The 26,125-nt window shown below is 44.1% G+C and overlaps 1 protein-coding gene across 1 annotated transcript in view; it reads right to left on the reverse strand.

Annotated features, from left to right (window-relative positions):
• The window catches only part of LOC114034006 (complexin-1-like), a 32,214-nt gene extending 8,643 nt beyond the window's left edge, over window positions 1-23,571 (reverse strand). Inside the window, exons 1-3 of the mRNA XM_027849651.1 lie at window positions 23,482-23,571; window positions 20,914-21,154; window positions 19,808-19,983 (exon numbers count right to left, since the gene is read on the reverse strand). Coding sequence (XP_027705452.1) covers window positions 19,808-19,983; window positions 20,914-21,154; window positions 23,482-23,571 — 507 coding nt within the window. The remainder of the gene's footprint in view (window positions 1-19,807; window positions 19,984-20,913; window positions 21,155-23,481) is intronic.
• Window positions 23,572-26,125: the final 2,554 nt, after the last annotated feature.

Consider the following 26,125-nt stretch of genomic DNA (forward strand, 5'->3'; position numbering starts at 1 on the left):
CTGTCCATTTGCAAACATGGATGTCTTGGAGACCGCATGGAGTTGGTCACAATGGCTCTGATGCCCCAGGCCCTGAACTCAAATGATATGGATGAGTCTTGGCTCTCATTACCACTCATTTTACTTCCTACCCCTTTCCCTGTCCTTCTCCCCCACCCCTGCCCCATTGGTTTTTCATATTCTGCCTTTTATATCTGAAACTCTAAGAAGTCTCCATGTGGGGCTGAGGGGTGGGGGTTGGCTTTTTACCATATTGCAAACTGATAAATGTACAGGAGTTCCTGTGTGGGATGCAAAGTTAGACTGGATGACCACCATGGTGGAATATTCCATGATTCTATGACTGTAATTCATCCACAGTCTGATGGAATCTTTACTGTCAATTTTGGACTCAGTCCAGAACAGAGAGATAATGGAAATCCAAGTAAATTAGGACTAACTGTGACTTGCTGGCCACCTTTTACCTAAATCATAGACTAGTTAGAATTTACAAGGAGATACAGATGGGGCCCAGGAGAAAGATAGGCAGAAATGTTCAGGGCCAGGGAAGAATCAGGCAGAATTGTTTGGTGTCTGAAGAGAGACAGTAAGGGATATTCAGAGGAGGGAGAGAGAGAGAGAGAGAGAGAGAAATGGACAGGGCTGCAGGTGAATTGTAGAGACTTATAGGCCAAGAGACATACAGAAAATGATGGGACAGGACAGAAGTAGAGACAACTGGGCCAAGAGAAACAGGCAAGAAAGATGCAGAAAATCAAGTCAGAGTGGCTGGAAAGAGGCATGAACAGTCCTTAATAAACTGAGTCACCACTTTACCAATCTCCCTTCCTGGCCCAGGCTGACATCCTTTCTCCACTGCACCTGGCACCTGGGGCTGCCAGTCCCACATCTGCACAGGCCAGCTGCTCTCCTTCTCGCCGACCTACTTTAGTGGAAAGCAGGGAGATCTATTTAAAGCTCCCCGGATGTCTCCCTCCACAAGAGGGAGAGTGGTAGGCAGGGCTTTCTTTGTGCCAGGAGAGGAAGGGGCAGCAGCTGTAGGGCGGAGGCAACATAGCCTCCACCCCACCCTATCCCACCCCCCAACCCCATATGCAGAGTTCTCAGGGCTCTAGACAGAAAGGCTGGATGGCCCACGAAGCAGCAACCACACCCAGGCCCCAGGGCTAGTTTGTTCCTGTGAGAGACCCATCAGAAGGGACTTTTATTTATCCCGGTTTTAAAACCACCGCTTTCCGTGAAGTAGGTGCAGATTTGGGGAGTCTTAATGGTTCTTGGCTCAAGCTTCTAAAAGATTCAGAAGGATTTGGTCTTTGTGATGGCCACTCTACCCTTACCTTCAGTTGGCAAAATGGGCTGCAGTGTGGGCCTGGGGGGAATCTCTCAGTGTTTTTGGAGAAAGCCACTGGATAAACTCAGAGCAGGATTTCTTAGTTTCTGGTTCCCCTAAACAAGCAGGTCTTCAGGTGGTATGGGAATGCAGAGGAAAAGCAATGTCAGAGACCTGTGGTCCAGGATTCCTGGGTCATACTTAGACCACAAAAGAAACCATGGAAATTTAAATGTTTTCCTAAAATCAGGGAAATATGCTCACTGACCATCAGCACACCTTCTCCTTGGAAGCCAAATCTTCCAAGGACCTAAGCTGCCCTGCCCTGCCCCATGTCTTGACTCCAATCTAATTGTGTGGAGGGAGACAGGAAAATGGCTTCATTTTACATTCTCTTAATGAAGAATCCGGCACCTCACCTTACCTCACTGCACTGCACTCTACTCCCACTCAATCTACTGCCCTCCTCTCACTCTACTCCAGTTCAATTCATTACCTACACTTGTCCTTCACAAGAGCTTGGCCTCTCTCCCAAGCTCCAGGATCATATAGAACCTATTTCAGAGGTCAATTAGTCCAACCCTTAGGTGAAACATGAAGGTCCTCTATGATACCCTCAACAAGTGGTCATCTACTCTTTGTTTGAATACCTCCAGGAACTCACCACCTCCTAAGGCAGCATCTTCTACAGGAAGACATCTCTGCCTCCCTTTAAGTTCCATTTAATGCTCCTAGTTCTGTCTTCTGGAGACAGAAGCAGAGAAAGTCTATTTCTGGTCCCACAGCTTCAGGCTCTTCAGTTGTTTGAAGAATAGCTATCATGTATCCCCTGAGTCCAGGCCAAACACCTCCAGACCCTTCAAACAGTTCTGAATTAGTGTGGTTTTCAGTGCCCTCACTATCTTGTGATCAGTCTCTGTCAATGTCCTTCCTCAAATGTGGTCCTCAGTGCTGAACACAATATTCCAGGTGTGGGCTGACCTGGGCAGAAGACAACAGAATGACCGCCATGCTTGTTTGGGATACTCCTCCTCTTAAAGCAGTCTAAGAGACCTAAGCTTCATTGGCTGCCATATTACCACAGCCAATTAATATTGACTGGAAGGTCACTGAAACCACAGACTTCTTCCACATGAACCTTGTGGTCCAACCAAATCTCCCTCCCCTTCACCATGTACTAGGAATGGTGATTTTTTTTACTTAACCTAGCTTTTACATTCATTCCTATTTAATTTCATCTTCTTAGATTTGTTCCCTCGTTCTATTTTGATGAGATCTTTTTGGATCCTGACTGACTGTCATTCAGGGTACTAGTTCTCCCTCCCAGTTTTTTACCACCCACAATTTTAATGTTTGTCAGCTCTGCCTTCATTCTATTTATTAATAATAATGTCAGAACAGTTCAGGGCTAACGACAGATCCCTAGGGTAATCCTTCCAAAGAGAAACTTCTTTCCAAACCAACATTGGTCCATTGACCACCATTGTCAAATCATTAAACCAGTTCCTAATCCATCTAACCACATGATCGTCAAATCCACATCTTTCCATTTTGTCCACAAGAATATTAGTAGAGACTTTGTTAGATGCCTTGGTGAAATTCAGTGATATCACATCTTTTATTTTCCTCATCCACCATTCTAGTACATATTCCAATACTTCAAGGCACTGTCATTTCATTCGTGTAGGAATTCCCTCTTCACACCTCCATCTATATCTTTGTAGAAGTCATTACAGGTTGCTATGGCCGAAAAAATTCATCACCAGGTGGCCAAGCTATTGGTGATGTCTCTCTGAGCCCAGCAAGGCCAGTCCTTAGATCATAGACACAGAATTGGCTAGAGAGACCATTCTTGAAGTCTTTCCAGCTTGTTAAGACATGCCAAAGCCCTGGCTTAAATAGTGTAACCTTTGAGGATGTGGACTTCAAATAGGACTTTGATAAAATACCAGTCTAGTAAACCTGTCCAAAAAAGGGAACATGATTATTCTGAACACAAAGGGAAATCATTCCAATGGAGATGAAAATGAGATTTGTCTGAAGAGACCAGCATGGATGGTCAAGGTGCTTATGAACAAACTTAGATTTTTTAATGTGCAGAAGATAGTAGCAAGGTCAGGTAACAGAAAATAAATATAATGGAATGACATAACCCTCTAAAAATAGTGTCAGGAATGCTAAAGCTCAGGATGTGATGAGACTGATGGCAGAAGCTAAGGACAACAAAAAAGGTTTGTTTTGTTTGTTAGAAGCTGTATTGGGGAAATTTTTCCCTCCAAGAATGACCTTTACACCTGAAATGACAGAATAAAAATGACTAGTAGGGTGTTGATACCCAAGATAAGTAAGGAGATAGTAAGAGAGTATCTAGTGGTTCTTGATGAATTTAAGACACCTGGCCCAGATGGCTTATATCCTCCAGTCTTGAAAAAATATGGCAGCTATGACTGCTGAATCAATGTTAGTAATATTTGAAAGATCAAGGAAAAAAGAGAGGCTCTTCTAAATTGGAGAAGGGCAAATGACTCAATTTTCCAAAAAGGGAAGAAGAAAGCATGCAAACTACGGGTCAAGGAGCTTGACTTCAATTCCTGAGAAAATTCTAGAGTGGATCATTAAAGATATGTCTAGTGAATATCTAGAAAAAGAAGGCAGCTAAGCAGTACAGTGGATAGAGCACCAGGCCTACAGTCGGGAAGTTGTTTTCCTGAGTTCAAATCTGGCCTCAGACACTTACTAGCTGTGTGACCCTGAGCAAGTCACTTAACCGTCTTCACCTCAGTTTCCTCATCTGTAAAATAAGCTGAAGAAGGATGGTAAACCACTTCAGTATCTTTGCCAAGAAAACCATAAATGGGGTCACAAAGGGTCAGACATGACTGAAAAAATGACTGAACAATCACAAAAAGGAAGTATTAATTACAAAGAGGCAACATAGTTTCATCAAGGTCAAGTCAGACTAACTTTATTTCCTTTTTGGACAGAGTTACTAAATGAGTTAATCTATTCCTTTTGAATCCCCATATTTCAATTATGAGCTGTCTTCCACGTCATCTCAGTGATATCTTATTTTTAGATTATCACTGAAAGGACTCTCACTTCACATTTCTCTCTTTGCATTCAGATTTCCAACTACCTTCATTCATTATCTATACTCTACACATTGATGTATAGACATCTGAGACCATAAATGTAATTTCTATTCCTCTTCCCAGTTATTGCTTCCAGCAAAGTATTAGGTACCCCCACTGTTTGTCTTTTTTCCTATGTAATACTTGTCCATGGTATCTAGAATATTTTCTCCCTTCTGTTTTCAATTTAAAACCATCTGTATTAGAACAATTTGTCTCTGGGGAGTTCCATTCTTAGACATGCTTGTTAGACATACTCCTTCCCTGGCCAAGAGCCTGTCAGTCCCGTATATAAAAGCCCTGAATCAGAAAGCCAACCCCATTCTCAGACATCACCTCCTTAACTAGCACTCTGCTTAGCATCATAGTTGTTAGAGCTAGACTGGACTGAGAGATCATCCAATCCACCTCCTTCATTTTACAGAGGAGGAAGCTGAGGTCACTTGCCCCAGGTTACATAGTTATAGAGCCAAAGCTTGAACCCGTTTTTTAACTCTGAATCCACGACTCTTTCAATCCTTCCATGTTGCCTTTCTCATTTTTGAAGGCCAATATGTTATGGACTTGGAGTTGGAAAGTTTGGTTTTGAATCCTTCCTTCCTTCCATACAACTTAGGAGCTGTATGACCCGAGCAAGTCACTTGACCTCTCGAGCCTCAGTTTCCTCCTATAAAATGGGCAGGGTGATATTTGCACCACTTACTTCATAGGCTTGTTGTAAGGATGGAATTTTGCGAGCATTGAAGATCAATGTAAGATATTGGAATCATGTACCAACCCCCATCTTCAATCAATCAAATATCAATCAATTGCTGACCAGACAAGTATTTATGAAGTGCCTACCATGAATCATCAGCAATGGTGAAAATACCACCCATGTCCTTTATTCAATCTAAGTTCCACAAACATTTATTAAACATCTCTTATGTGCCAAGCAGGTCCTGTGCTGGACACAGTACCTTGTACAAGCAAACAGATTTTTTTTTAAATTGGATTGGTTTGGAGATGTATAGATAGATAAAATACAGACCCTAATCATCAGGAATTTCTCATTCAGAAAGACAAGCGCCCACTTAACTATGATGCCTGGGAAAGTGAAAAGTGTGAAAGGAAGAGGACAAGATAAAGAAATGGGGAATAGGAGGAAGGAGAAAATACTTTTACCTTCAGGGTTGTTTTTTTGTTTTTTGGGTTTTTTTTTTTTTTGCCCAGGAATTCATCATCACTGTCCTGAAGATATCTCTATTTCAATGTGTCCAAAATTGAACTCATCACCTTCCCCTCCCCCAATACTGCCTCTGGCCTTAATTTCTATGTTTCTTTTTTTTTAGTTTTTAGGCAGTTGGGGTTAAGTGACTTGCCTAGGGTCACACAGCTAGTAAGTGTCAAATGTTTGGTCTGAGGCCGGATTTGAACACAGGTCCTCCTGACTCCAGGGCCGGTGCTCTATCCACTTCGTCACCTAGCTGCCCCTCTATGTTTCATCTTTGATTCAGCCCTCTCCCTCAGCTCCCACATCCAACCAGGTACCAAGTTCTGTTAATCCTACCTTGGCCTTTGTAATGTCTCTTGGGTTGTTTTTCCTTTTCTCCATCCAACTAACACAATGTACCCACCACAATAGTTGAGGCCAACATCTCTTCTTTCCTATACTATATTGATACAGCCTCTCTTAATTGGTCTCCTTGACTTCAGTCCTCCCCCCTCCAAACTGTACTACAGATTGCCAGATTAATCTTTCTAAAACACTGCTTTGTGTGTGTTATTCCTGTGTAAATAAAAACAAAATGGTCCCCTATGCCCAATAGAATAAAGTCCAAATGCCTTTCAGCCTGATATTTGAGACCCTCTGCAATTTGCTGCTAATTTAAATACATGGGCCATTCTTCCCTCTTTACAATTCTCTCTACGTGGGTTTTTGGTTTCTCAGAGGGCCCCACAAAAATTCAAATAGCCCTAGAGACAGGAGGGAAAAACACTTTCAGTTATTATCAGCCATTAACACTTTAGCAAGAATTAACTGGGGGTAGCCAAAAGCCAGGCCCTTTGAGAAAACGACAGATGTTAGATTCTGAAGTATTCTGATACCTAGAGAAAGAAAAAGGTACTGAAGCCAGCAGGATGACAAGCAAACTTGGCAAAACTCATTTCTTAGCTGACGCTGTTAGCTATATTTGGGAATATACTCCCTTGGACTTTTCTGGGTAAAAAGAAAGTGGCATGTTTCCACACTTGCCACCTGGCGTCGCTCTGTCACTGATAAACAGCAGGAAAGCTTTCCCAAGCACCCCTGGGTGTGGGACTGATCACTCAACACCCTCAGAGATAATTCTCAGAGAATCCAACAGACCCAGCCTCACTCTAGGAAATGAAAAATGAGCAGTGGTGGGGGCTACAGTATCATAGGATCATAGATTTAGAAATAAAAGGGACCTTGAAAGTCAAGGAGTCCAACCCCTTCATTTTATGAATGAGGAAACTGAAACAAATAGAGGTTAAATGACTTGCCCAGGATCACACAGCCAGTAAGTGTCTGAGGCAAGATTAGAACTCAGGTCTTCCTGACTCCAAATCCAGCATTCAGAAAGTGATTTAGCTATTCTGAGGAAATTATGTAAGAATCTGTGTTTTATTTAATTCCCCTAGCCCCACAATTAAAAACTGATTCTTAAAGAAAATAATAAATCCTTGAAAGCACCCAGCAGCCCAGGGGAGCTTTCCTGTTTGTCTGCCTATGAGTGAATATTTCCTCCCCAGGATGAACCACTCCAGGCTGGATGCTGCTAACAAGGGCCTTCCGACCTGAACGTCCATCCTTTGGCATCTTTACTCCTCATTAAACCTAGTGTTTCAGGATTTCTCAAGCTATGTCGACTCTCTGAGCTCAGGAATACACTCGAATAGTATTAAATAAAATTGGAAATGGAATTTCCTGAGAGTACAATGGGCTCTCTGCCCAGGCATGCATTAATCGGCCTCTGGGATCTCAGAGCCACGACTTCTCGCAGGGGAGCTTGGGGATGTAGGCAGCAGCTGGCAAAGCTAGGAGCTGGACTAGGAGGAGACAATGGACTGAGCTGTCGCAGCCCGTCCCTCTGAACAAAGACGGGATGGGGCTTTGTTTCTCCCAAAGCTTCATCTCTCAGGATGCTTTGCACAGGACCCTGCTAACTGCTAACACCAGCTGTGAGCTAGGAAAGGTAGCAATCATTATACATTGTATACATTATACAATCATTATACCAATCTGTATACAGAATGGTATAGGGAAAGGAGAATTGGACCATGAGACACGAGTTCAAATCTTGGCTCTAATGAGTGATCCTTTCTAAACCTCAGTTTTTTTCCTTCTGTAAAATAGGCATAATACCCACAATACACCTTCTTACAAGGTTAGAGTGATGCTCAAATGAGATAGTAAATACAAAGCACTTTGAAAACTGCAAATCGTTATATACATGTACATGTGTAAACAAGGATCTGTCAACAGCCCTAGTCTGCCCTGAAATTTTTATCAATAACTTGAATAAAGGCAGAGCTTATTATAAGCTTAATTATATATGAATTATTATAAATTATATATTACTTGTAAGCTTATAGTTAATTAAGACAAACGTATTAAAATTGTAGATGGCAAGAACTGGGAGGGACAGCTAGTATATGTGTCCACACACACACACACACACACATACACACACATACACACGTGCACATCTGCACATATATGTATTGTTATTCTTCCCACTTTACAAAGAAGGAAACTGAGGCTATGAGAGGGAAAGGGGCTCACACAGGGAATTGGTAACAGAGCTGAGACTAGATCTGGGTCTCCTGACTCCCAACCCAGGGCTCTTTCCCTATACCAAAAAACCCCTGTATATGGGCAGAGGTGTGCTTTGGGGCTCAGGACATGATCAACTCAGGGCTATTGTTATCATTGGCTATTCCATTCCATTCAGCTCAAACAACACTTCTTAAGCACCAGATAAGGAGCCTGCAGTGAAGAGAGGTGACACTGGAATCCAGATGGGCTGGGCCCAAGCCAAGTCTTTGACACATAATGGCGCATCTAATGGACAGGGGACAAGGACACTTGGTGCTCCTGGAAATTCTCAAAGACTGTAAGTTCCACACAGGGACTAAATTCCATCTACTAATGAAATCATAGGTCTAAAATCACTCCCCACCAAAACTGTGCAAGACTCTGTTCTGGGCACAGTGGCAAAATTATGTCTCCCTATTCAAAGAACAGACATTTCTACTGGGGGTCGGGGAATTGGCAAGAAATACAACATGTTCACAGATTCAAGGTGCTCTGAGCAGGGGGAAAGCATTAATAAGGAGGGGGGTGCAAAAGGCTTCCAGTAGAAGCTAAACCTGGAAGAAAGTTAAAGATTCTAAGTGGCAGGGGTGAAGAGAGAAGGCAGAACAGGCTTGGGGCACAGTACACACAAATTCACAGAGGTGGGAGGTCAGTTTGCCTGGAACATAAGAATACAGGAAGGGAAGTGATATGGAATAAATCTGGAGTCAAATTGTGCAGGACCTTCAGCATTGATCTGTAGTTAATTCTGGAGCCTAACCTGAAGGTTTCCCAGCAAGACAGCAGCATCGTTGGAAGATTTGTGCCTTGGGAAGATTATTGTGGCAGCTGTGTGGAAGATGGATTGAGAAGGGGAGAGCCTGGGCGCAGGGAGGCCAATTAGGGGGCCATTACAGTAGCACAGGCAAGAGGCGATAAGGGCCCGAATTAGGGCCATGGCTGTATGAGTGAAAAAAGAGGGATGGATGTGAAATCTATTGTGCAAGAAACCCAGACAGGATTTTGCAGCTGAATGAATTTGGAGGAGAGGAGCATGACCTCAAGATCCTGAACCTGCATGACTGGGAGGGTGATGACATCCTGCATGAATCATACTCCGAGCCATGGAGACATCCCCCCCTCCTTTTACCATAAAAACAATAAAAAATAACAATAAAGATAAAAAAAAAATAAGAAACAAAACCAAAAAACCCTCTTGCCTTGCTATCTTTTCCCCGTAAATTAGTCTAGTGTTTTCCCTGACGTTTCCTCCCCCTTTACCCTCCCACCCCAATTTTCCAGACTGTAGGCTCCCTGGGGGCAGGGTACATCTACTTCTCTGTCTCAAAACTGGGAGCTTCCTGAGAGGAGAGCAGAGGACCTTCCTGCTCTGTATCCCCACAAAGATGAATGTATAGCCTGACCCAAGCCTGGACATACAGACAGGCAGTGGACTGATCGAACTGAATTGAATTGAGTTCAAAGCTAGAGACTTTGAGGGCCCTGCGGAAGGTTGTGTGAATAGAATCGCTGGGAGACCAAAAGGTCAATGACCTACTTCTGGCTTCCAACACATTCTGCTCAGGAGGATCACAGACTCCTTTCTGTTGAGATGCTCCAAACAGAGTTTAAGTGTCTTCAGCTTTCAATGACTTCACCTCCTACTTTGCTGAGAAGATTGAGGCCACAGGTCATGTGCTTCCTCCTATCTCCTCCACACTTTAAAAACTCCATGTTTTTCTGCCATCTTTTCTCCCCCCTCCCTCCAGTTTTGGAGGACGAGATGACTGTGCTCCTTTCCAAGAATAACCCTTCCTCCCTTGCCCTTAATCCCATTGCTGTCTCTCTCCTTCTGGAGCTGGCCTATCCATTCACCACTATTCCTTTTCTTTCTCATTTTCAATATCTCCTGGCTCCTTACCCACTATCTACAAATAGAGTCACATCTCTCCTGTTCTAAAACAAGCAATTTTTTTTAAAGAAAAGACCCTTAACCTATCATATTTCTCTTTTCTCCTTATCTCTGCATAGAATTCCTAGAAAGAATAGTCTACACTTCCTTGCTCAGCTTCTTACAAACTTCAGTTCTCTACAAACTGGCCTCTAACCTCATTCCAGTACTCAAACATCTCTTCCCAAAGGCCTCTTCATCACTAAATCCACCTAGTTTTTCTCCATCCTCATTCACTTTGACTTCTCTGCGACATTTAACACTGTTGACCACCCTCTCCCTGTGGATGCTTTCTTCTGCCTTGGCTTTCATGATGTGGCTTTCTACAAAGGCTTCCTCCTTCCTATTTAATTATTCCTTCTGGTTCTCCTTTTCTGGGTCATCCTCTGCCTTCTGTCTCCAAAGTTTGGAATGTTCCCCACAGTCCCTCCCTCACCACTCTTTACATACTCCACATCCCTTGTGGGTCTCATTTACTCACAGAATCAGAGAATCTAAGATAATCTGGATCTAAGAACCAGAAAGGTACTTTGGAGGTCACTGAGTCCAGCCCACACCTAACCAAGAATCCCTTGTAAAACATTCCTTTAAATCCCTTCATTTCTCCTTCATCAATCAGTTCCTCCTTTGTTGGCGAGAATTATAGAATGTCAGTTCCCTTGTGACTCCTTTTGCCTTCTGAAGTATGAAATAATTATTGAAGCAAGTGGAGAATTTATCAGAGTGCTCCATTTTTGACAGAAGGAACATCAATTGTTGATAGTTAAAGTCACCCCATCACTACAATATCATGATTCCAGGGAAAGTTTCTCAAACTCTTTATCTAATTCCTCCTCCTCCCTAGGTGGTATAGAGTATCCTCCTACAACAACATTTCTTCTGTTTCTGCCTGTGTTAATTCTCACTCAGATGCTCACTATTGTGTTTCTACCCTGAGGTTCCTGGATCTCTTCACATGGGCATATCTTTTCAACATATCATGCTATTCCATCTCCCTCCCTACCTTCTACCCCACTACCTATGTTCTTTTTGAGATAGATATACTTTTACAGAGATAAATTCTAGTCATGAGTCCCTATCCCACCAAGTCTTTCTTGGTGATCCCTGTGAGGTCAAATTTGCCTAGTAGCATTGGAATCTCTAGCTTATCCTATGTATTACCCATAATTTGTGTATTTGTATAGAGAGATCTGTAGCCATGGGTTCTATTATTGTCCCTCTTCTTATCATTCTTGAATCACCAGTATTTCCTTCTGCTTATTTTTCTCCTATGTTGAACCTGCTACTCTTTGTGGTACCAGACTTGTCAAATCTACATGAGCAGTTTTCCCCCTCCCCCTTTCTTTTCGGTTTAAAGCCATTCTGATGAAATTGACAAGACTCCAGGTAAATACGATTTTTACTAGTATTTGGTAGGTACACTCTACCCTGCCCATCATTTTCATATTTTAAACCATGTTGGATAACTCCAAAACTCATTCTCTACCACCATCTTCTTAACTAGCTGTTCACTTCCCAGAATTTCATTCCTCTGCCAATATCTTTGCCTTTAATCAGAAGTAGCAGAAGCAATGAAAATACCCACTGCCTGGGTCTTTCATAACAGAAATACCCAAAAGGTCTTCCATTTCTTGCCAGAGACTCCATAACCCCTAGCAATACTTTGTATATTCTTCTTGACAATTTTACCTGCACTCAAGTGAACTGCAAGGAATAGGTAATAGTCATCAGGTTTGGCAGGCACTGGTAGGTGGTCTGTTATGTCCTGGAGAAAGACCTAGTGAAGACAGTGGTCCTCTCTGTTGTTAATGGTAGGTCATAGTTGTGTTGGTACATCATAGCAGGGAAGCACCAAACACCATAACTCATCTCTTTTTCCTCTGCTCCTTATTAGATATTCTCCCTTCCAAGAGCACCTGTGGATCCACACCATCACTCCTTGTTGGACAAGCAGCTCCTTCCTTTTCAGAGGATCCAGTTTGCTCCTCTTCAAGAAGAGGATCAACTTTATCTTCAGCGGTCTTTCTTCTTCCCCTTCTCCTACCTGACTCATTCTTTTACCCTCCAACCTCTGGACATGGGCAAGGATTTCCCTCTGCCACATCAGATCCCTTTTCCTCCTTCTTTGTTTTTATATTGAAGCTCCTTGCTATTTTTAAAGGACTGGACTACTTTGCTCTAGCAGCCTAAAGAGTGGAGAGGTGCTCCTCAAATCCCTCTATCCTCAAATTTTTTCTAGGAATAAAACCAGCTAGCAATTCAGAGCACAGATAATAGTGACATAGCTAGAGTAGGAAGACAGACATTACCCATTCTATGTAGCTCATTGCAAAGTTCTCTATGCTCTCCATAGCTGCTGGAGGCAAGATCCTTCTTCAGTGTTTTGCTAGACACATGGGTAGCTCTTGGGGCCAATTCCCACTTTAGAACTGCTGCCACAAATTCGTTGTAGTGAGTCTTAAACTTGAGTTGTCCTTCCTAGCATTCCATTAGCACATGGGTAAACATACCTGATTTCATCTCCCTTATTCTCCAATTTCCTTCTCATTCTTTTCCTTGCATCCTACTTCTTAAGCACAGATCTGACCATACAACTCCCTTACTCAATCAACTCCTGTCTGACCATATGTTTCTTTTACTCAATCAATTCTTCCTATCCCAGAGGCAATAGGAAGCCTTCTCTTTTCGTTTCCTGATTGAAGCCTTTCCCCAGATTCCCGAACTGCTAGTGTCCTCCCTCCCAAGCTACCTTATATTTAATTACTTTGAATACATTTGCATGCATTCACTTTATATTTATGCTGGATATATTTATTTATCTGCCTGCTGGCTTCCCTATTTGAATGTGAGCTCCATGTAAGTAGAGATGGCTTCATTCTTTGTACCTGTATCCCCAGTGACTAGCTCCTAGTAGCCTTTTATTAAATACTTACTGATTGACATTGATCCAACCCAATTCCTTGCCCTCCATCTTAAGCTTGATCCCTGTCCTCCTTTTTTTCAAGAACCCAAGGGACAGGTCAGGATTCTGTTTACCCAATGCCCAGCTATTCCCTTTCTAGGCTACAGGGAGGGTATGTGGTAGGAATCTGGTGCAGTATAGTGAAGGAATATTGGACTAAGAGTTGAGAAATAACCTGGTTCCATCACTAAATACCCTTGTGCCCATTCTAATCCACTCCCCACCCCCAGCCTCGGTTTCTTCATTGATAAAATAATTCTTATCCTGTCTACTTCACAGAATTGGTGTAAGGCTCAAACAAGGTAATAGATATTACCTAGGGGCAACTAGGTGGCACAGTGACCACCTTACTATTGCAGCATCTGGGGCTACCTGTTGGCTCCCAGAAAGGTGCTAGGTACTTTGTGGATCAGAATCTGTTCTAAATCATGGCTCACTAGCCCCTACCAACATGCTTACTTTGATTGCTCAGTCAGGGGACACACAGTTTAAAGTGAAGGCTGAATGAAATAACATAGTATTAAGATAAGGTTCTTCCCTCTCTCCAACATCCTTCTTCCCCACCCCCCCCCAAAAAAACTTGGTGCTTACTTACCCACACATTTACACATCCTCAGTGGGAAAACAAGCATGCATAAAGATGTGAGGCATACAGAGATGGGGAGCATGTATGGCTAGAGTGCCTAAGTGAATGAACATGTATGCAGGGAATATGTGTGGCCAAGACACAGGTAATGAGGGGCATGTCGAGCCTTGAACCTTAAAAAGCTGCTAACGTCTGCTGGACCTGTTCCTTGCTGGGTGTTGCTCTCTGCTGCCACCAACTGGATATTGTACCTGCATTGCTCGCCACTGACTATCACTCAGCTCTAGTTGGCCTTCAGCAATCCAGCTATCCTCAGAGCATCTAATATTGTATTCACCATTCGCTAACGATGTTGTGGTTAGTAAGCCTCTATGGTCCCAGTCAGGCAATTCTTTCAACCTCCTACTAAATTTTAGTTGTTATCAAAGATGGTGTTATCTTCAGGGCCATCTGCTACTGAATCTACCCATCCAACGGGAGGGGGCACTAAGTAAGTCTGTCTCCATCTGGGGAGTATTGTGGTCATTTTTGCCAATGGCTACAAACCATTTACCCTTGGAAGGTAACAGATGCCCAGGGTAAGGTCACGTCTACTCTTTAAACTCCTCTTTTCTGTACTGTCTTATCTGATTTTTCTAGCTCTACTCTTTTCTGACTTATGGTTAAAAGCCCATTTTACTACTCATCATACTTCCCTGCTGTGGTAAGTTATTCCCAAGGTGCTATTTCTTCAACTGCAAAAGATTCTGAGTAAAAATGTGGTGAGGAAATGGCTTCCAATCCCCCCCTCCATGCTCTTCGCTTCTATGAAAATCACAAGGACTGGGCTGGTTAGAGAACACTAAAAACTCTTGTGACCCTTCTCCCACTAAACCCTCCTCCCCAAAACCAAAGCTCGGTTTCTCTCTGGTCTCTCTATATTATTAGATGTCAGAAGTGGCCATATCATGCATGTCCAAAACAATCTGAATTTTGACATCAGCAATTCCTCACAACAGCTTGAATTGTCATTAGAACCAGCTGATTATTCAAATTGGAATAAAAAACATATGTATTCAATTGAGTCCAGTTATTTTTACTGAGTTGCCCATGTGTCCCAGCCTTGGGCTGTTTTGAAAAGTAGGAGAAGCGAGTTTTGTCAATGGATAATCTTTTGGTCAGCCAGAGCTGAGCTTTTTAGATCCCACGTAGAACAACTGTCAGAGCAAAAGGACTTCTACCCCTTTAGCTTTCTCCATCCACCACACCTCCTCTGTGTAGGAGACAATCACGTCTTGAGAGGAGGGACTAGGGATTTTTGTTTGTTTGTTTGTGTTGGGGTTTTCTGCCATTCTTTGTATCTCCATTGCTTAGCATAGTACCTGGCACATAGTAGGCACTTAATAAATGTTTGTTGATTGACCTGCTGACAACTACCCTCACTGGTTATTTAAAACAAAAGGAAGAAGGCAATTGGTGGGATCAATTGCCTCCTCAGTTGATACCACTCCTCCTGTTTTGGGGTATATAGAATTACAGAAAATCAGAAGGGAAAGGGCCCTCAGAAACCATCTAGTGCAGAGATTGGTGAACCTGCAGCTTCAAGGCCACACGTGACCCTCTCTGTCCTCAAGTGTGGCCCTTTGACTGAATCCAAACTTCACTGAACAAATCCCCTTAGTAGAAAGATTTGTTCTGCAACACTTGGACTCAGTCACTTGTCTAAGATTTCACAAATAGCCTAGTGCCATTAGGCCTCATCCTGGCCAGGAGAAGACTCCAGCTTCCTGACTGGAGGCTTGTCCCTCGTATCACTACCTGTCCCTCACATTACTACTTCAATTACACAGATCTTGATGCTATATAGGAAAAACAAATCTGAGAACCACAAGGGACCATGAATTATTGCTCCATGTTTGGAAGCATGTCTCAGACCAGCCATCTAGGGCCTTCCTTCACCTAGTACAGAATGGCCAAGGCAGCAGAGAAGGAGAGAAGCTGGGGTATGACGTAGCTCTCTAAGGGCTGTAGAGACCTTTCTATGTGTTAACTCATTCCAACCTCACAACAACTCCGAGGGAGGTTTTATTATTATCTCCATTTCACAGATGAAAACAACTAAGGCACAGAAAGGACTACGTGGCTTCCAGGGTCATAGAGCTAGTAATTATCTGAGGCAAGGCTTGAACGCAGGTGTTCTTGACTCTAAGCCTTGTGCTCTATCTCAAAGCAGGTGCACCGGGAGAGATTTATTTAATTATACCACCTAGCTTCCACTTTCTCTGTTTGATGACCAAATCTCCGGAAATCAGACTAGCTGATAGATCCCATAGTCCAAGCTTGGGATTAAAGGAAAGTAGGAAAGACAGAAAGAAGGTTAGAGGGATGAAGGGAGGGGTGTCTGTGAGGTGCCAAGGACAAGAACATATGACGCTTTTCTCATTGACAAAGAGGCTTTCCTTTCCACTGATTATTGCTCCTCCAATCCTGGAATGCTTTCCCTTTCCCCTTCAGCCGTTGAAATCCCTGATTCTCTTCACAACTCAGCTCAAGTACCCCAGGAAGCCTTCACTGATCCCCTCAGCTGCTAGTGCCTTCCCTCCCTCCCCAAACATTCCATACATATTGTCTCACCAGTAAACTCCTTGGGGGCAGGGACTGTCAGTCAATACTCAACAAGCATCTATTAAATTTATTTATTATGTGCTAGGTATTGTGCTAAGAGCTGGGGATACAAAGAAAGGTAAAAACAGTTCCTGCCCTCAAGGAGCCTCCATTCTAATCGAAGAGATAATATGTAAGTAGCTAGGTTGATAGAAAATAAATATAGTTGATGATGGGAAGGCACTAGTGGCTGGGGGTACAGGGAAAGGCCTCCTGAAGAAGAAGGGATCTAAACTGAGTTTTGAAAGAAGCCAGGAAAACCAAAAGACAGAAGTGAATGAAGAAGGAGACCATTCCAGACATGAAGATAGCCACTACAGAGGCATGGAGATGAGAACTGGTGTGTATTATGTGCAGGGGAGAGCAAGTAAGTCAATGTGGGTAGATTGTAGCATTCATGGAGGGGAATAAATTGTAAGAAGACTGAAAAGGTAGGAAGGGACTAAGGTCATGAAGGGTTTTAAATGCCATATGGGAGACTTTATATTTGGTCCTGGAGGCAATAAGGAGCCTTTGGGGTTATTGAGTGAGGGTGACCTGGTCAGACCTTCAATTTAGGAAACTCATTTTGGTGACTGAGTACAGAATGGATTGGAATTAATGAAAGGCTTGAGGCAGGAAGACCAATTAGGAGGATAATGCAACGATCCAGGCAGCAAGTGATGAATGAGGTCCTGGACAACAATGGCGGCCATGCTGGTGGAGAGAAATGGACGCATGTGGAGATGTTGTGAAGGAGAAACAATGAGATCTGACGACAAACTGGATATGTGGGGTGCATGGGAGTAGGGAGTGGAAGACAATACTGAAATTTCGAGCCTTTGTCTTTGTGTTGCCAGCACCTCCCACAGTGCCTGGTTCATAGTGGGCATTTAGTCAATGCTTATTGGTTGGCTCATTAATTTGACTGAGAAGAGCGGAGCTGAGTAGGATAAGCACAGAAAACGGCCACTTTCTCAGCTGGGGCTTGGCTCTACCATGATGGGTTTCCTGGTGCCCAAATCACTGAGCCGCCCCATGAGATGAGGCCTGGCCCTGGCTCCAGCAGGCCCCACTTTCCATTGCAGGTGCCCTCGGAGAGATTCATTTTGTTATCCTGGTCCTCAGTAAGATATTTGTGTGTGCAAACTTGCACACACGGGCACACACATGCACCTGTACACTCATGCACAAGCACATGCATACATGTGCGTGCACACACAAAGCTTTCTTCTCTCGGGATGTCTGTTCCACTTCTAGTCTCCTTTGGAATTGGGCTGTTCTGACCTCAACCTTCCCCAACGCAGGGGTGCTGCTTCCTCCAGCCCCCTCTGCTGCATGCTCATGGCTGGTGGGTGTTTTCCTAATTATTTATTGAATGGCTTAAAAAATAAAACAGGACTTCTGATGTTGCTCCCAGCAGTGAGATGTGGTCCCTGTAGGAGTCAACCCAGTGTGAACTCAGGCCTGTGCTAGTGAAGGAGGGGAGAGGCCAGAGAAGCCTGTGTGAGGCTGTTGGGAAATGTGTCCATGTTACACTGGCTTGGGACAAGAAGGCAAGGCAGGGGACAGGAGAGGGAGGGAAGGCGGGCGACTGCTTAGTGTCCAGGAACCCTGCAAGGAACAGTAATGTCAAGTTGTGCAGGCCTTACAGAGGTCATTGAATGCCACGGCGGCTCCTTCCCCTGGCTTCCTCTGCCAACAAGCGTTAATCCTGTTCTATCGGTAGGAAGCCCGCAGGGTTAATGGTGCTAATCAGGCAAAGTCTGTGCCTGGTCTAAGGCATAAGTTAATTTCTAATCTCTCTGTCTCCAGACTCTCTCCCATCCAGTTCAGCCTTCAATGGTTGCCAGAATAATTTTCCCAATATATGGCTCCAATCACATCCCTCCCCTGCTCAGAAACATTCAGAGCTCCCTACTGTTCGTAGGATAAAGTCCATAGCCTGGCATTCAAAGGCCTGCACAAACTTGCCCCAAATTTGCCTTTCCTGCCCATTCTTTGGTAAGGTCAAATGAATCAGTCACTTAATCACCCCCTACTCCGATGAAAGTAATTAAGACGCCCTACTGCCCCATCCTTTCAACAGAAATTTCACCTTTAGAGATTCAATCGATCCATGCGAGGCATTGGACAACGGCCAAAAGTCCTTAGTCATTTTGGGAGGAGGGGTAGCCATTGGATCAGAGGATACGATGCTACACAGGAAATGCATGGGGACTGGGGTGATGACATTCAGTCATGCCCTGTGGAGACTCTGATAAAATAGCAAGCCAGCTCAGCACCCAGTATTTCAATACAGAGTCAGTGCCATGACGGAAGCAGCTTCAGTCAGGTCCTTGGAAGAGAAGTACTTAGAGACAAAGAGCCTCTGCCCAATCCCCCCTCTCTGCATGTGTATATAGACATACATATACATGTAAACATATAAACACACAGACATACATGTGCATACTATATGCATGTAAACAATACTACATGTTATGTATATCACATGTATATAAATGATGTACATATAAATATGTAAATTTATTTATGTGTATAGATGCATGTATATAAGTAAATATGTTTAAAATCTGTATGTGTATATAAATGAATATGTGTATTTGTAAAATTGGCTTATGGTTTAATGGATAAAAAAGGCCGGACTTTTAGTCAGGAAAACCTAATCTGACCTGTCTCTCACACACTCCAGTAGATGCGAGGTGCAAGGGCAAGCGGAAAATAGAGAAAGGGTAGGAAAGAAAAGAAAAGAAAAGAAGGTCAATGGGGCATCTTTTTTTTTTTTAAAGCAGAGAAGAGAACAGAAGGAAAGCCAGAAAGAAGTCCAAACAAGCAGGATAACTTTGAAAACTACAGGTTGACCTTATTATATACTTAATAAGATAAGTAAGCTGTACATAATGGAGATCTACAGTTCTATGCACAATCTTCTTTTTCTATTCTGCAAATGGAAATGCCTGTCTTTGTGGTGTTTAAGAATAAAAATCTATTTTAAAAACAAACAAAATCATTCCTGCATCTCCTAATGCAGAAAGTATGGTTTTCGTCTCCCCACCCCATCCCCATTCCCAGCTTCCAGCTCTGTGTGTCTCCTGGAAGCCAACAACAAAGGCCAGAGACATTAGCCCAGGAGCTGGCGAGTGACGGCGCTCCAGGGAGCTTCCGTTTCTGATGGTGACATTTGTTCTGGCTTTCTGGCTAAGCTACATCTTGTGATTGGTCTTTAGGACCCTCTTTTCCTGAGCGCGTGTACCCAAAGGGCTAGGCTGCGGGGCTGCTCGGCCAGATGAGGCCAAGATCCTACCTGAACCCATACCATTAGACCCTCTCCTCCTCATTGCCCCCCAAGATCTTCGCAGGCTAGCCAGGGCAGGGCTGGGGCCCAGCTGTCTGGGGCAGGAGACGCCTAGCCCCTCTCACCTTATCACGGATCCCTTGTCTCATGACCTCCCGCTCGGCCTCCATTTTGGCATACTTGGCTTTCCTCTCCTCCTCTTCCTGCCGAAGGGCTTCCTGGCGTTCCTCCTCTTTCTTGGCTGCATCAGGGTCTTTCTCTTCATCTCCACCGAGCATCTTCCCCATGTCCTTGGTGGCCCCTGGGGACAAGTAGCAGAGTCATTAGCATGGCTTAGTAGGGGCTCAGTGTATAAGTGAGCACAAATATGAGTGCATGTTCATGGTGAGTGTGAGCATACATCAATGCAGGAGGCTACATCACTCCCACTGGTGACCAACAGATCTCAGGCAGGTCCCAGCACCTACTGCTAACCTAGGCTTCTAATGACAGTCCCATCCTGGCTCCACCTGCTAAGCCTGGTCGAGATCCCAGGATAATCAATTAGAGTCAGAAAGACTTTAAAGGTCCTCTAGCCTTGTTTGGGTCATGGAAACCTTTGGCAGTCTGGTAATGGACCACTTCTCAGAATCATGTTTATAAATTCATAAAATAAAATACATAGGATTGATTACAAAGGAAGAAATAAAAACGTAATTTTTTTCCCCATTCAGGTTCATGGATCCCCCTGAAATCTATCCATGAGCCACAGGTTAAGAACCCCTGATATAGTCCAATTCCCTCATTTTTTACAGACAAGGCAACTGGGGGCCCAGAGAACATATGACCTCACCCAAGGTCCTATAGGTAGTAGTTGGCAAGACCCAAGTTCTCAGACTTCAAATCCAGTGTTCTCTCTACTGTACCACACTGTCCAATAATGGATTGTTTCCTGTCCCTCTTCCTCTATCCTTGGTATACCAATACTACTTGCTTACTCTACCCCTCTTGCCTCTGCCTACCCTCATGCCAGGCTGAGGATCTGTGTATTGGTGGGTATGATTACATATCTCTAAGGGGCCAGGGGAAGTGTGTGAAAATATGTGTTTGTGACTTAGTATATTTATCTGTGTGTATTTCTCTCACTGGATACATCTGTGTTTTGGGAGAAGCAGGGAGAACTGGACTGGGAATGATAGGTAGCCCAGGAGTGGATACCGTTCAGCTTCTAGCTCAGTGGCTTAGTGGGCACAGGGTAGACTGGGCCAGGCCTGAGCCCTAGTCTCAGGACTCTGGAAGCTGTGCCTGGTGGGGGTGGAGGATGGGGCTGCAGGGGCTGGTGCCAGAGTCCTCACTCCTGCCCTGACTTTGCCAGCCACCACTTTTCCAATGAGCAGCTGATTCACAGGCCCCTTGCAAGCCGCCCTCAACGCCCTCCTTGTAGTCGGGTAATTACACCCTCTCCAAGGCTCAGCCAAGACCCAGCCCAGCCTCTTGGCTCAGAAAATCCCCTGCCTGGGAATAGGGAGGTCTGGAGGAATCTACCCCCAGCGCCCAAAGTTGGGGGATGTAGAAAATCCTTCCCCTCAGAGTTATAGAGGCAGATCTGGATCCCTAGGGCCCGGAATAAACCAGCCAGATTCCCAGAGCTGGACAACTGCCTATAGCTACCCCAGCAAGAGGGGACTCGATGAGAGACAAGTCATTGATGAGCTCTGTTGTTCAGAGCTTAGCACGGTGTCTGGTACACAGTAAGAGCTTAATAAATGCTTGTTGACTTGTACTCTCAGAAACCTTGGTTCCCCATCGCCCACAGGACAAAGTCCAAGTCCTCAGCTTAGCCTTGAAGGCTGTCCAATCATCGAGCCAGGTAACATTCTCTCCTACTGCTCCCCTTAACACTCTTTATATTTCAATAAATCTGGATGACTTTCTGTTCCCCAATGACACTCTGTGATCTCTCGGTCTTATGCTTTTGTTTGTGCTCTTGCCTCCGATTGGAATGTCCATTCCCCAACCTGATTTGTTGAAATTCTGTCGTTGTTGTTCAGTGATGTCCAACCCTTTGTGAACCCATTTGGTGTCTTCTTGGCAAAGATACTGGAGTGGTTTGCCACTTTCTTCTCCAGCTCATTTTACAGAGACAAACACGGTTAAATGACTTGCCCAGGGTCACATAGCTACTAAGTGTCTGAGTCTGGATTTGAATTCAGGTCTTCCTGACTCCAGGCCTGGTGCTCTATCCACTGCACCACCTAGCTGCCCATCCTGGACCACCATGCTCTTGAAGGCCAGGATCAAATGCCACCTCTTCCATGAAGCCTTCCTCAAACCCCACAATAGGAATCAAACTGTCTTGACTCTGAACCCCCAATAGCACCTTGTCTGAACCTCCCTCATGATCTGTGTCCCATTCTGCCCTGATAAGAAGACCAGACATGCAGAATAAAGTGGATAGGGTCAGGATGACCTTCTTTCCCTTACTAGACTGGCAGCTTTCTGATGGCAAGAGCCAGATCTGGTTTATTTCTGCCTCCCCTTGGTTTAATAAAGTATTGGGCCCCATGCAAATGCTTATTGTGTGAATGAATGGCTATGAACGGGAGGCCCAGGTCAGGTAAGTTCTTGATTACTTGAACTAATTCAATTCCATAAACATTTATCAAGCGCTTATTATGCACCAGGCACCATGCCAAGTCCCAGGGATACAAAAAGGGGCAAAAGACATTCCCTACCCTCAAGGAGCTTATAATCTAATGGATATACAGAGGAGAAAGGATGAAGGATCAATCCCAGTCTCAGTCATTCAGCACATCTTTACTGAGCCCCCCCACAGGCCAAACTCTGAGTTTGGCCCCACATGGGGGGAGGTGGGAGAAGGAAAGGATTCAGGCCCCATAGTCAAGCAATTCTCAGATTAGGGAAGTCAGAGGAAAAATAGACCCAGACCCCACCCAACCCCCCTTCAAGAAGCTAACAGCCTGGGAAGTAGACAGAGAAGGAGCAGGTGGATATATGCCCAACAGCAACACGTTTGGGCAGACTGAAAGAGATCAGAAAATAATCGGATTTAGAGTTCAAAGGGGCCTTGGAAAATATCTAATCTAATCCTCTTATATCACAGATGAGGAAACTGAGGCTTACAGACTTAATAATTGTAGCCTGAATTTATATGTTGCTTTAAGTGTTGCAAAGTAATTTATATACATTTCTTCATTTGATACTCACAATAGCATTCATCGTAGGATAATGTGCTATTATTAGCCACGTTTTCCAGAGGAAACATTCTCAGAGAGGTTAATGACATGCCTATTTATGATGAAACATGCGATTCACCTCCAAATAGAGAGGTGGGTGGTGATGGATTCATAGTACAGATGGAGACAATTAAATTGGGGGGGGGCATAGCCAATGCAAGAATTTGGTTTGCTTAACTGCTGGTTATAATAGGTTTTGTTTTTCTTGTTTTCTCAACGGGGACGTGGGGGGAGAGGGAGGAGAAGAAAATACAGTCCTGAAAATAAAATAAAATTTAATTTAAAGAAACTACTCACCGAGGGTCACAGGGCTAGTAAGCACCTAATGCAGGATTTGAATCCAGGTCTTTCTGGCCCCAAGTCCAGTACTCTATCCACCCCATCACATAGATTCAACTTGTCCACCATCCCATAGGCAATAAGTGTATAAGCTGGAATTGATTGGGGTTCAAGTCCCCTGATCAAAAGTTCAGCCCCATTGCTACTACATTAAGTGGCCCAGCTGACATTCCTAGGCACAAATCCCACTAATTCCATAACAGTTAGCTCCCCACCCCACTCACTTTGAAGTTGCTGCTTGTACCAGACTGTATGTGTTTATTCACCTGGGATCCGCCTACCCACTTCACCGCCTGTGGTTTCTGATCCTGCATTGACACGGTTTTCTGTCCCTGAACCAACCTCAAAATTCTGTTTTAAGCCCCAATACCCCACTTCCTGAATGACTAAGACACCATGATTCTGGCTTTAGTACTTACCAGGTCTGGTAAGAGAGGGTCTGACGAATTGATATGGTGGCTTACAGGAAAGAGAGCTCATTTCTAATTGGGGTGTATCAGGGAAAAGGTTGAAAAAATGAAGCCATTTGATCTAGAATTTCTAAAGATAGTTAAGATTTCAATAAGGGCAAATGAGAGGGATAGCATGCCGAGTAGAGGTAACTGTTGTGGTCAAGGGCTCAGGAGCAAGAAATTGCAGTGTGGGATTAGGCTAGACTGGCTAGAATGTAGAGTACATACATGAAGGGGATGGGGGCGGTATTAGTATGAGATAAAGCTAAAGAGTAGATTTGAGCCAGCTTATAGAAGGCTTTGAATGCCAGGGTAGGTAAAGAATTTCTATTTTAATTTAGTAGACAATGAGGAATGATGGGGAACCCCAGAGAATTTTTGAGTAGGAGATTGATGAGATCAGAGTGCTCTAGTCCTAAGACTATTTATACACAGCACGTGTAAGATGAATTAGAACAGAAGAGACTGGAGCCAGGGAGATTGGTTAGAAGGCTGTTTCCACTAAGAACTCCGTATCTCTTTCACATTGTTTGCAAGACATGCCTGGAGATGGCAGAGGCAACACAGAGTCATGTTAGACAAGGCCAGTGGGAGGCAGGACCACAAGATAATAGTCTACAACTGAGAGATGCTATACTTTTTGCTTCGGGCCTGGCCGAACCCATCCGTGCACGTACTTCTAATACTAAAAAGAGCTAAAAGCACTCATCAAGATCAGGGGCTCTTAGCCAGAGGCAGCTGGGTGGTGCAGTGGCTAGAGCAGTAGACCTGGAGTCAGGAAGATCTGAGCTCAGATCCCACTTCAGACAATTACTATGGCAAGTCTCTTAACTTCTGTCTGCCTCAGTGTGCTCAGCTGTAAAATAGAGACAATAATATCACCTTCCCTCCTAGGGCTGTTGTTATAATCAAATGAGATATTACTTATAGAGTGCTACATAATGCTAGTTATTATGATTAATAAACCGTGAACTCATTTTGAAAATATTTTTTTGATTACTGTGTTTCATTACAACTGGTTTCCTTTGTTTTTGGTGCTTTTGAAAACATTGCTCTGAGGACGGGTTCATAGGCTTCACCAGAACACCCAAAAGGTCCATTACCCAAACAAGGTGAAGAACCCCACGGTTCTAGGTCAACTTCCACATTTTATAGTTGAAGAAACAGGGGCTCAGAGAAGAAAAGAGAGTTTCCCAAGGCATTATCACAAGTTGTTGACTACGCAGAGAACCCAGGTTCCCCACACCCCAGCTCGAGGCTCTTTCCTCCCCCTGATTCACCACCTGCCTGGTTTCTATTCTGTCTCTGACCTCTTGGCTGTTCCTCAGGAGAGTTTTGTTTTCACCAGACACAGGGCTGTCTCTGAGTTTTCGAGATGCGGTATGAGCTCTGGTTGGCCCCTGGGACACCTGGAATCATGCCCAGGAAGTTTGCAGACTGGGCCTGGAGCCCAGGAACCATTGATCCCTGTGTTGCTATGGAGGTTCAGGGCTTCCTAGATCCTGCAGTCAATAAATACTGGCTCTCTAGGTGACCTTGGGCATTTCACTTCTCTCTGGGCCTCAACTTTCTTATTTGTAAAAATGAAAAGCTCTGTGAGGTCCCTTCCAGCTTGAAATTCTATGATCCCATCTCCTTTCAAGGAGTCAGCTTTTCCTAGGCTATTACAAAGATTCCTTCTTCAAGTTTTCTTGTGTCTTCAGCACAAAAAGCCACCACCATCCATCATTCCTGAGCTCACATTGAACCGCATGGTACTGGAGAAGTCACTGGGGAGCTAGAATTAGTAAACACAGAAAATAACAGAAACCCTAATGTCTTGAAAACATTTTCTTGGCATCAGAATCTTAATGTTCTATTTGGTCTCTAGGCAGCAGCATTGGGGTGATGCCAGCTCCAACCCCCCAGTATGGAGAGGTCTTTCAAATGCTAATACTGTGTGGTAGAGACTCAAAAAGGCAGCACCCAGCCAGGTTTGCTTAGAATACTCCGCCGACAGCCTTTTTTAACTCCCCAATTACCCACGTGTCCTTTGAAAGTAATTGGCCTACCCAACACTTGGTGCCAGGCAAATGGAAGAGATGGAGCTTTGCTACCTAGGCTGCCAGAACCCTGAAGGAAGGGTTACTGAATGTCTCGTACATACCTGTTAAGAGAAATTCCCTCCCCACTCCACCCCACCCCATCCCCACCTTGGGAACGGGTATTATGAAAGTCAGAGATAGAAACGTATCCCAGCTATGTGGGCAACCATGCGTCTCCACTGCAGAGGTGAACTCAGCCTAGAGGCTCTGAATCTGCAGAGACTTCCCAATTCTGGACTGGTGATATTTACTATAGCCACAAGTGATAAGACCATGAGTTCAATGGTGACATCTGGACCATGAGTAAGTAATTACTAGATATAACTCCACAC

Source organism: Vombatus ursinus, unplaced genomic scaffold, assembly GCF_900497805.2.
Source record: "Vombatus ursinus unplaced genomic scaffold, bare-nosed wombat genome assembly UNPS02007822.1, whole genome shotgun sequence".
In the NCBI taxonomy this organism is placed as follows: domain Eukaryota; kingdom Metazoa; phylum Chordata; class Mammalia; order Diprotodontia; family Vombatidae; genus Vombatus; species Vombatus ursinus.